This window comes from Hylobates moloch, unplaced genomic scaffold, assembly GCF_009828535.3.
Source record: "Hylobates moloch isolate HMO894 unplaced genomic scaffold, HMol_V3 SCAFFOLD_10, whole genome shotgun sequence".
In the NCBI taxonomy this organism is placed as follows: domain Eukaryota; kingdom Metazoa; phylum Chordata; class Mammalia; order Primates; family Hylobatidae; genus Hylobates; species Hylobates moloch.
This window is the reverse complement of record NW_026652285.1, coordinates 86,303,957-86,316,008: the sequence shown is the minus strand read 5'-3', so window position 1 is coordinate 86,316,008 and position 12,052 is coordinate 86,303,957. Positions and strand designations below refer to the sequence as shown.

General features: G+C 53.2%; 1 protein-coding gene across 7 annotated transcripts in view; it reads right to left on the bottom strand.

The window, feature by feature from the left end:
* The window catches only part of COL27A1 (collagen type XXVII alpha 1 chain), a 157,603-nt gene that overhangs the window by 95,605 nt on the left and 49,946 nt on the right, over positions 1-12,052 (bottom strand). For all 7 annotated transcript variants that reach the window (XM_032164950.2, XM_058445493.1, XM_058445497.1 and 4 more), the window contains 2 exons: positions 8,662-8,715; positions 7,368-7,412 (listed from right to left, as the gene is read on the bottom strand). In XM_032164950.2, the coding sequence (XP_032020841.1) occupies positions 7,368-7,412; positions 8,662-8,715 (99 nt within the window). The remainder of the gene's footprint in view (positions 1-7,367; positions 7,413-8,661; positions 8,716-12,052) is intronic.

Sequence of the window (12,052 nt, the reverse complement as noted above, 5' to 3'; positions counted from 1 at the left end):
ACAAGGGACAGAACTTATAGTCCTGCCCTGTTCTCCAAGTCCAGCATATGGAGATGGCCTGCAGATGAGCCCTGGCTCTCCTCCAGGCTGGCTGTCTGACCTTGGGCAGGCCCCCACACTTGACCCTCTGTCCTGCTCAGGTTGGGGGTGTGTGATCTCTAAGGACCCTTTAGGACCCTGTGATGCCGAATATATTCACATACAGCAGCCACCAGACAGGTCTCAGACTCATGGGTCTGCATTCAGAGGCCATTCCAAGCTAGCTCAAAGACTCCTCTCAGGCCCAGCTGCTGGGCCAGCCTGCCCGATGACAGTCCTGACTGCACCACCACGGGCCTCTTGGGGCCTCAGTTTTCTTTGCCATCCAAAAGGGAGTGCTGTGAGTGTTAGGTAACATGGGGTACCTTAAAATGGCGCCATACCTTAAGATGGGGCCGGTTCCGGGTTCTTCTCCCCTCCTTGACCGGGCACGTCTGAACCCGCCAAAGGAGGGCCAATCAGAAAGAAGCATCTCCCGCCTTCCCTTGGGCCCGCCCCTAGCCCAATCCACGTAGGCCCAAGGGATAGAAAACCCAGCACACCAGCAGCCCTCTGTCTTCTCTCTTCCTTCTCCTTGCGTGGTGCCGCTCGATACCTCCAATAAAGATCTCTTGACCGCGACCGGTGTAGTTTGGTCTCCGCCCGGCCTCTTTCACTGGTGCCGTGACTCGGAACCAATGAAAGGGGCCGGGCAAGGATCAGACTACGCCGGTTGCGGTCAAGAGATCTTTATTGGAGGTATCGGGCACCACACGCAGGGAAGGAAGAAGAAGGAGAGAGAGAGAGAGAGAGAGGCTGCCTGTGCGCCAGTTTTTATATTGCTGGGGGCTACGTGGACGTAGGTGATTGGGGTTAGAGGCGGGGCTTGGGGAAAGGTGGGAGGTGTTTCTTTCTGATTGGTCCTCCTTTGGCGGGCCTGTATCGAGGAGGAAGAAGAACCCAGAACCAGCGCCATTAAGGTACCCCTGTTGCCTAACAGTGAGGATAAGCTGAGATGCCACATGGAGGGTGCCTCAGTGAGGATGCCTCACTGCCACATGGGAGGCCTCAGCCATGTGAGGGAATGTCTCTGAGGTATAAGCAAGGAAGAGACGGTCACCAGAATTTTGAGTCAATTTCTGGAGGGGAGTAACCTCTGCAGACAAAATGCAGCCTGCGTCTAACCAGAGGGCGATGATGGTGGATGAAACAATCATAGCAACAGTAAACCCCAACAGCGTGACCACCCAACAGGTCCTATTATTGGCTGCATTTTTGAGATGAGGAAACTGTGATTCCGAGAGGTTAGGAAATGTTTCCAAAGTCACACAGCCCTGGCATAGCAGAGATGAGATTCGAACCCAGGCGGTGTGACTCCAGAACCTGTTCTCTTAGCTACGACTGGACACTGAATGAACAGATGGACTGGAACCAGCCTACAGGCTCTCAAAGGGCTCATTAGAGCCCTGAGCTAATGTGCAAAAAGGAATGGCATGATTGATGCTAAGGACTGGTTCTGCTTGGACATGCTGAGGGCCTCCGGGAGTCACCCCCTGTCTCCATCTTCAATCTCCCTTCCAATGGAGGGGTCAAGCAGATGACCTCCAGGAATCTAGGATTTGTAATTAAGAGCACAGTGGCTGGAAAAAAGAGCTTTAAAAGTGCTGGAACAAATCTTTGATTGGAACAATCACGGACGGTCTAAGGATGAAAGGACCTGAGACGTTCTTGATGTTCACCACCTCATTACACCAATGGGGAGACTGCAGCCCAGAACACACCCAAGACCCCCTCACCCACTACCTTGCCTCATCTCTCCACTACTAAGTGGCAGAGCCATTTCCAGCAGTCGCCCCAGAGCTCCCTGGGTCTTATAGTGGCGGCTGCTGAGCTGGATGTATAGCCCCCACTTCAACCCCATCTGCTTCCCTCTCTCTGGCCATGCCTGCATGTGTAAGGCGACCACATGGCATGCATGCCCAGCCTGGCCAGCAGCAGGGACCTTCCTCCACATGCCCGAGCTCCTGGCTGCAGCACGCTGGCTCCAGGCCCAAGGAATGAGCTCGGCTCCCTGCCGGGGCCCCAGCCACGTGGTTTCTCTACTTTCCCAGGTCGGGCCCCTCTGGAGAACTGAACACTTAGTACTTGGAGCAGAACAAGGCCCAAGAAGACATAGAACAAGGCTCAGGAGTGAGACTCTGCATTCTCTCTTGGCCACAACAACTCAGAGGAATACAGCTGAGGACAGGGACGGTCCTCGCCACCACATCCGAAGCAGGATGCCAGGGAGAACTCAGAAGGCCATCTCCTCCACACTTCTGCCTCCAGGAAGTGTCCACCCCAACCGTCTGCTCCAGGGAGTGGGATACAGGGGCAGGGAGGCAAGGAACATCTAGAATCCAAAGTCCCACTCATGCTTCTAAGGCTCAGGTCCCTGGCCTGCAAAACAGTCAGCACTGTCCCACTTACCTGGCAGGGCTGGGCTGAAGAAACGGTGAGATGTTTCTAATCCAGCCCCTGGTCAACTCTAATGTGCCATCACTACACTAGTTAGGGTTTATATCAAGAGTGGGAATATTTAATAACCTCTAGGAGGAGCCCGCAAAAGGATCTTGGAGAACTTCTTACCAGGTGGATATTCTCCAAGGCCTGGAAGTTCCTGCTTAAGTCTAACCTGCATCCTTCCTACTGCACTCGAAGCAGCCATATTCATTTCTAGGTGTGCAGGCTCCAATCGTGCTGACATGGAAAGACCCCTGAGGTTTCCCAGCACCTTTCTCTTATGGTCTAAACATGTTTTTACCCTGCCCTCCTGAAATCCACTAGGAAATCTACTCAAGAAAAGTCACCTCAGGGGACAAGGAGAAAATTGGAAGGCAGAGTTCTCTCCAGGGTTCCAGGGGCACCAAAACCCTGGGTCAGCTCTGGCTCACATCTGGGTCACTGCAGACCACACCCCCAGCTCACAGCATCACCTCAGCTAAGAACCTTAATCTGCTTTGGCCTCAATTTCCCTACTTGGAAATAGGAATTCTCTGTTACTTGGCTGCTTGCTGCCTGTAATCTGAGAACTGGAAAGAGCCATGAACTTGAAGCCCAAATGCACCGTGTTAGAAGCCCTGCCTCCTCCCAGAGGACTGCGTGGCCTTGGGCAGGGCCCCATCATCCCTGAGCCACACCCCAGGGAGTCAGTGCCAGGGCTGGGCCCTTCCAGCTCTAAGCTTTAGGGTCTTCCCTCTGGACTTACTGCATGAGGCCAGCCTTGGCAGGCCTGGCCAGGGGCCGTGGAAAAGCTGTGCATGGTGGCCCGCCTTGCAGGGCCATCCCAGCAGGCTTGAAAGTACATTTGGAGAAGACAGGTAGGAGGACTCACTGCAGCATCTCCCTAGCCCGTTCGTAGAGACCCTTGGCTGGGAAACATGGCTCAGTCTCTCACTGTGAGTGATACTGAGCCATGCCCAACAAGCCAGGACAGGCCAGGAGAAACCCATTCAGCTCCAGCCAAGTTGGTAACATTTTCTATCTGGACCCCTCCCCAGAAAACCACAACACATTCTCTTAGCAGGAGGTATGAGGAGGGATGAGAGCTGTGGACCAAGCTTTCCTCTGGAGGTTGAAGATGGGAGCAGAGAGAAGAGGGAGTCATATGGTGAGTACCCTGTCCTGGAAAGCAAGTATTCTGGGTTCAAGTCTTGACTTTGCCAACAACTTGCTGTGAGATCTTAGGCAAGTGTCTTGCCCTCCTTGGGCTATGTCTGCTTATCTGTCTGAAAAAGAGTTTGGGCCAGGCCATCACTAAGGTTCCTATAGCTCTGATGTGCTTTGACCTCCACTGTCTCTTCCTCAGCTCCCATTAGTAAAAGACTCTCACACATCGCCCTTCCAAATTGGATACTGAGGAGGCTGCATGCATGGGCCCGAGGTTTTGCCTGCTGGGGAAAGACTGACTACAGCAAAATCATCACCAGCCCTGCCAGAAATGACGCCAGCTGCAATCTGGCATGAAGGAATTCAGCTCATTCCCCTGTCACTTCCTTTTCTTAATAAGTGCCTAGAAACTGCCTGGCCTAAAGCTTGGATAAGGAGGAAAAACCATTCATAACAGGAGCCCCCAACCCCACCAGACAGATCAAGGGGCTGGGAGCAGCAGCAACAGAGGGATGGCCCTAAAGACTGTCCAGGGTCTTTAGGCTGAGAGGCATGGCAGACTCAGAGGCCCAGCGGAGACAGAGACAAAGCTGTAGGGACTCAGCCGAAGTGAAGTCCCATTACGTACACATTAAATCATATCTGATGCAGATCTCGCCGATTTGCTGGCCATGGTGGCTGGAACAGAGTCGAGGGTATTTTCATGGCTCTCAAAGGTATTGCACGGGCCTAGGGCTGAAAAAGTGTTTCCCTCCACCCACATCTGACACCCCAGTGCCAGGGAACAACACGCCTGTCATGGAGGTCAGAGCCTAGTCTTAGAAAGTTAAAGGCAAGAAGCAACGAAGCAGACAGAAGTTCTCAGTCTGGCAAGGGCTCAGAGGGTCTGTGGACAAATGGCTTTGACAGTCTAAGCCTCAGTTTTCTCATCTGGAAAATGGGGATAATCAATCTCGCCTCAAAGGTTCACTGGGAGAATCGCATGTGGTTCAAATACTATGCACACCAAGGGCCTCAATACACATTGCTTCCTTTCACTTGCAGGGGACTTAGGGTGGCAACCATGCCCTCTTCTGGTTATTCATCCTGTTTATTGATTGTCTCTACCCTTAAAATTTGAGCTTCATGACAACAGAGATTTTTGTCTGTTTTGGCTACAGTGTTATCCTTAGCGCCTGGCGTAGAGTAATATATTCAACCAATAATCTTTGGTTGAATGAGGAATGAATGAGTGGCCTTATCTCACACAGGCAGGATAATGGGAGCTCAAACCTGGGACTGCCTTCTCAGCCAGGCCATAAACAGGGTGACTTTGTGCTCCAAGAAGAACACAGGTACACAGCAGGGAGAAGGTGGATGAAGGGGAGGGGAGATGAAGAGGATACAGAGGATGGGGTAGAAGGGGGAAATTGAGGCATGGCCCTGCTGACATTCCTTGTTGTGTCCAGTTGGAGAAGAGGCCATGACATGCCCAGGCATTTGTGGGTCTTGCCTCTTCCATGTTCAGGAGACTCCAGACCCAAAGCTCTAAACAGCTACACTCTGGCACTGGAGTTGAAAGCTCTGGCTGTGTTCTAATCCAACTCTGATACTGAGCAGCCATGTGACCTTGACCTAATCATTTACCTCTCCGAGAAGCCAGCTCATCTGTAAAGCAACAACGCCTGGCCCTTGGTAAGGCTCCCAGGATGCGTCTGAACAAATCCCCCAAAGGTGGCCCTGGAGGCTGGCCTGAGTGTTGGGGCAGGCTGGCCTGAGTTTTGGGGCAGGGCCCAGCTGAGATCGCCTAAGCAAGTCAAATCCTCCCTCTCTGCAACTTAAACCATGGGAAACCAGACCCAGCAAAGGTGAAGTCATTGGCTCAGTGTCACACAATACAGAGATCCCCTCAGCCATCCAGGAAACCTTGTTCCAGGCTGCTCTATTTATTGAGCACTTACTATGTGATAAGCACAATGATCTTATGAGCCATACTATTGTCCCCATTTCTCAGAAGAGAAAACTGTGGTTCAGAAGATTTGAACCAAGCCTGCTCCTTCCGCAGGGCCTTTGCCTGGAAAGGCACACAGCTTCCACGCTTACCTCATTGAGATTCTTCATAAAGGGAGGGAGACTTTCTGGACTAACTTATCCAAGATCCCAACCCTCAAGTACTCCCTGTCTCCCTATGCTACTCTCTCTTAGATTCAGCACTACTTAACCTTCGTTTAACTGTTCATTCTTCCATTTCCCCATCCAGTGATTGGGTATCTGTCTGTCTGCCCCAAGAGAGTGGGAACTTTGTCTTATCCACTGCTCTGCCCGAACAAAGCAAAATGCTTGGCCCATAGTAGGCATTCAACAGATATTCACAGGATGAACAGATAATCACTGGATAAATGAATCTCCTTGCCTGAGGTCACGCTGGCTTGAGGGACAACCCCATGTGCCAGCCCAGCCCTCTCAGACTCCAGGTCCTTGCCCTGAAGCTGAGAGCATCAGGTGCTGCTCCTTGCCCAGGTCTAGGTGTCAGGTGTTGGACCTTAGAGAAGGCTGCCTGTTCGGGCCACAGAGGGGTCTAGGTTGGGGGTGGAGAGACCTCCTCCGTCAACTCTTTGAGGCCAGGATCTGTTTCTTTCTTTTCTTTGTTTTTCCTCTTTGGCCCTCAGAGGGCCCAGGTTAAAGGCTCCAACAGCTAACATACCCATCAGTGGCAGAACCACAGAGAGGCCCCTCTGAGCACTCTCAAATGCTCTAGGCCCCCTCTTCATACTCCCTTCCTCACCAACCACCAGCGATGGGAGGCCCAGACTCAGGCTGACCATGGTTCCAAGTCAAGGAGTCAACCTGAAGGGCAGTGGCAGAGGGACCCTGGATATCTCACTCTGCCTCTCAGAGCCTCAGTTTCCTGCTTCTCAATAATTGGAATGAATGATCTTCCTTCCAGGCAGAGTCTAACGAACCTATTTTTATAATATGACTGCCAACTAGGGACCCTGAGAGGCTGCCTCAAGCGGCCACTGAGATCAAAGACCCCGGGAACAAACCAACTGAGTTCCAATCCTGGCTGCATTGTTTACTCGTCATGCAACCCTGGGCAAGTGACTTAATCTCTCCGTGCCTTGGCTCTTTCTCCATGTTCTGCACATGTACAAACCAGGGGAAAAACAATTTCCTCCCCACGATGGGGAGCCATAGAGAAAGCTGGTGAATTGGGGGTCACCGCTGAGCCCCTCTTTGGGTCATGCCTGCTGTGGGCACTGCCCATAAACCCCATTGCCCTCTGGCTTTGTGTGTGCATGAGCAAACTGGACAGAGCCAGATGACACCAAGATGATGTGGAGACTGAGTGTTCCCTGAGATGGGAGCAGAGTCACCTGGTCTAGCCAAGGTCCCCCAGTCACAGCAGACCCACAGACACAAATACCCTAGACAGAAGCCCCCCAGACACAGAACTGCACTGGAGAGCCATTGATGCCCACAGGGAGAGAGGAGCTACCCCAGAGGGGTCCAGAGCCCACGGAAGCCCCAGCCCCAGCCAGGCCCCAGTCACGCCGTGTGCCAGCAGCAGGTCCTGTGGCCAGACAACACCACATGCGGCCCCCACACTCAAAGCAGGGGGAGAAGCAGAAGATGCCAGGCAGCAGGTGGCCAGGGCAGCGTGGCCGTGGGAGGTGGGGTTCCCCGCTAGAGTCTGCGTAATAGACACGGAAAATCTTTACCGGCATACCCATCTTGCCCCTCTTGCCAGGAACGCCAGGCAGGCCCTGCAGGGGAGAGACAGGGGAGAGGTCAGGGCAGGATGCCAGCAGGGACATACAGGCTTGCCCCAAACCAGCCCAGAGCCACCCAAGGCAGGAAGTCACAGAGGGCCTGGAATGTGTGCCACTTGCGTGGCGGTCCCAGTGACATGCACATCAGACGGATGGCAGGGTCAGGGTCTGTGGTGACCTAAGAGACAGAGAAATGCCAGTTCCTGTATTCAGCAGGTGCTTCATAAATGCTCAGGCTCCAGCTGTCCTGAGGTTCTCTATACCCAGCTTATGGAGGTTACAAGTGAGTTCCCATAGACACGGGCTCAGGTTGGGACGGGGCGGGGAGGAAGATCCTGAGGCCACCACCCCAGGGGCTTCTAATGGACCTCCAGGCTGGGCCAGGGGTCTGTGAGAAGCTCCCACATCATCTTTTGGACTCCTCTGACTTAGATACTTGGTCTGGAAGGACAGGGTATCTTAGGAAATCTTGGCACCCACTGCCCACCACCAAACCAGCCCCACCACCTTCCCCAGACAGCCGCTACCCATGGCTGCTGGAACTCCTGCCACCTGCTCTTGCTGTCCCCACTCCCAACCAACACATTTGACTCAAGTAAACCAACTGATCTGTCTAAAAACCAGCAGATGGTTTCTGGAAAGGGGCAGATAGTGAGTATCTTTGGCTCTGTGGGCCATACGGTCTCTGTCACACCTACTCAACTCTGCCATTGTAGTGAGAAAGCGGCATTGACAATATGTAACCAAATGAGCAAGGCTGAGCTCAATAAAACTGTTTGCAAAAACAGACAACTGGCTGGATTTGGCCCATGGGCCACAGTTTGCAGACCCCTGATCTATACTATAAAGTGGGCCTGGTGTTCATTGGTTGCAAGTCCTCAAGAGGCTCCGCATACCCTCAGAACAGAGTTCCTTTTCTAACCTTAGTCCTGGGCACCTAAGACATTGCCCCAGGGCCCTCTCCAGCCTCAACTCCCATCACTCTCACCCTGTCACGCAGCACTTTGGCGGTGTCGAGTGTTAAACTCACCAAGTCACCGTAAATCCCTGACTTTGCACATGCTGTTCCCTATGCCTGGAACGCATCTGCCTTGACCTGTCCTCTTATCAGACTCCTACTCGACTCAAGTGCACCTCCTCCAGGAGGAATTCCTTGACGTCCCCAGGCTGGTGCCTGGCAGGTTCTGCTCTGTTTGGGCAGGGGTGGCTTGTGGATGGTGAATAACCAAAGAAGCAAACTTACTCGCTCTCCATCAGACCCTGGCAGGCCGAAGAGCCCTGGGAGCCCAATGTAGCCCTAGGAAAGAGAAGAAGGGGGGTCAGAGAGGTCAAGCGGTGAGGTGTGGCTGGCCCGACCTGCCCCAGTCCACCCACCACTGCCATCCCACATCCCGGCTGCTCCTCTTCCTCCCTGGTGGCAGTGGCAGCTCCAGTGGCTCCTCGATGACATAGGCCTTGAGGCAAGTGTATATGCCCATGGACTGCATGGTGCTGGCTTCCACGATGTAGTCCAAAGGCACATACCCTCACGCCAGGGAAGGGCGCGGGCGCTCGCCGGCAGGAGGCCCGCCCCGCGCCAGGGCTCCAGGACCTGCAGAAGGAAGCTTGCGGCTGGGTTAGATGCTAGCATGGCACCAAGCCCTGCCCACCCCCAGGGATGCTGGCAGGTGCCCGTGGCTCCTGCCGTGGCTCCTCCTAGGCCTTCAAGGTCCTGGATGTAGGGCTTACATCCACCTCTGGCCGCCTGAGTGCTGGCATTAACTAACTAACTAACTAACTAAATAAATAAATAAATAAATAACACTCTGCATTAACTAACTAAATAACTAATACTCTGCAAACCCAGAGTGCCAACATTGTGCCAGGCACATGCATGTTACCACATTAGACTCTCACAAGGACCCCCCAGATTGTCATCACCCACACTGGACAGATAAGGACACTGAGGCTCTGTAGATAAAGCAACACGACTAGTCAGTGGTGGAGCTGTGAATTCTCTTTGGGAATTCCTAATCAGCTCAAGGGTCACCTAGGTCCAGGCGACTCCACAGCTGGGGCTCGTCACCATTCTGGGGCTCTTCCCGAGGATGCGTCTCATTTCCTCCCTCCCAGCCTTTCCTCACTCTGTCCCCTCCACCAGGCATGTCCTTCCCATCCCTCATGACTTCTGAGCCAAATCCTTCAAAGCCCGGCTCTCGTGAGCTCTCTCCTTGGGCAAGCATCCCTGATACCCCAAGCCAGAAGCAATCTCTCCCCCGCAACCCCAATGCCATTTTTGCACCTCGGTAGCATCCTTCTTCACTTTCTCCCTTGTATCTTCATTATTTGTGTTCATGCTTCATGTCCTCATTAGCCTGGGAACTTCTAAAGGGCAGTGACCTCGCCCAGGGCTTCTACCACTATCTGCATGCCACTCTTTGTGGAATGATTTAATAATAACTCTAATGAAAGCTAATGTTTATTAAGCACAAATGATAGGCCAGGCCTGCTGTCAGTGCTTTGCATATATTAAAGCATTTATTCCATCCTTACCACACCCTGAGGAAGTATTATATTTTATTATTTTTTTATTTATATATATTTTTTGAGACGGAGTCTTGCTCTGTCATCCAGGCTGGAGTGCAGTGGTGCGATCTCGGCTCACCGCAACCTCTGCTTACCCGGTTCAAGCGATTCTCCTGCCTCAGCCTCCTGAATAGCTGATCACGGGTGTGCATCACCACGCCCGGCTAATTTTTGTATTTACTTTAGTAGAGACGGGGTTTCGCCATGTTGACCAGGCTGGTCTCGAACTCTTGGCCTCAGGTGATCCACCCGCCTTGGCCTCCCAAAATGCTGGGATTGCAGGCATGAGCCACTATGCCCAGCCCCAAGGAAGTATTATTACTCAGCCCCTTGTAGAGGTAAGACCATTTAGGCCCAGAGAGGTGAAGTGACTTGCCTAGGACCACACAGCTGAAATGTGGTAGAACTGGTATTCAAATTCAAGTCTTCTGACTCCTGGGCCTGGGCTCCTAACCACTCTGCATACTGCCTCCCCTCAAACAAGCAACCAATGGAGGCTCACAACCATCTCTCCTTCCCTGGAAGGCCAAGAAGCCACTGAGCCTCCTCGTTGGCACCCAGCATGATTAATATCCATAATCTGAAAGAGTGCCATTTACTGCCATTCCAAATAGGGCTTATCTCCCAGAGTTACAGGTGAGAAAATAGTTGGCTCAGAGAGGCCCAGTGACTAGCCCAAGGTCCCACAGCTAGCTAATGGCAGGGCAGGTCTCAAAGCCTGTCATCCCGATTCCAAAGCCTGCCCTCTGCCTACTTCAGAAATATGAAGCTGGTGTTGGCAGGGTTGGAAGAGCAGCTTGAGTGACTCACTGCTCATCCAGGCTGCCCACCCAGGGCTGTGTGGCCTGTAAGAGACAGGAGTGCTGGGGCCAGACCAGTCCTCTCCTCCTACGTGGCTTTGAGATGCCACCAGCCTGGCAGGCAAGTGGAGCAACCCCAGATGTCATTAACATGCCCTGTCCTTCTGGCAGATCAGGAGATCAGGACAGGGGCTGGACTGAGAAGACCTTTCTCCTTGGATTTAGGGGGTCCCTCTGGGGGAACGGCCTATAGGAGCAGCAGAATAAAGGAAGAGAGGCCCAGCATCCTGGGACAAGAGCCTCCTCAGGCCCTGCCTATCACAGTAACCTCCTGGGGAATGCACCTCCCCACCCCCACTCCCGCCTCCCCACGCTCTCCTAACAGCCACCAGTCGGCTGCAGGGATTAGGGCTGAGACTGCAACTGTTCTGTCCTCTCCCTCCTGCCAAAATATAAATAGCTTTGGCTCAGGAGAAAAGGATACATGATCTGTCCTGACCGAGGACCGTGTGACCCCCTTCCTGAGCATTCCTTGAGAGGCAGCAAGTCCAGGCCTCAGAACACTTGAGTCCTCATCCCAGATCCACCTTAGGCGTGCCCTGTAAGCTGGGGCCATCCAGTCCCCGCCATGAACCCAGTTTCTTTGTATGTAAAAGAGAGGATTCCACCACATCAGCTCTAAATCTTTCCAACTCCATTTACCCCATTCGGTCCACCCAGAACCTTCTCTGTCTTCCCACAACCCACATGGGAGTCCCCACCTGGTGGCCCCCTCCTGAGCTGTCAAGTCAGCTTGATATAACCAGGCTGGAGGCACAAATGGACATCATGACAATTGTAAAGGTAGGCAACTGAGGCTGATCACTACTCAGGGTCTGCTCCATGGGGGCCTTGAAGGAAGGGGAGATCTGGAAGCTCCACCAGGCTGCAGGCTTGGGCAGCATTCACACACCAGGTGCTCTCCAAAAAGAGTGGTTCCCCCAGCCCTCAGTTGGGAGCAGGAGGAAGGCCTCTGAAGAATCGACGACAGTTAATTCAAGTGGCCCATACTGGCTCCCTTGTAACTTGGGGTGAGCCGGGAGACACAGCAAACAAATGCCTAGTTGTTTGCAGCTGGACTGTAGCCAAACCCCCAGCAGAGTCTTTGCTTCCAGACTTCTTGGCCATGGGGACCAAGCAGCTTACCTGGCTCAAGGGTCTCCCATCACCCATCCCTCCTGCTGCCCCTCTGTTGTCCAGAAGCGCTCAAGTGGGAGGGCCTTGGCTCCC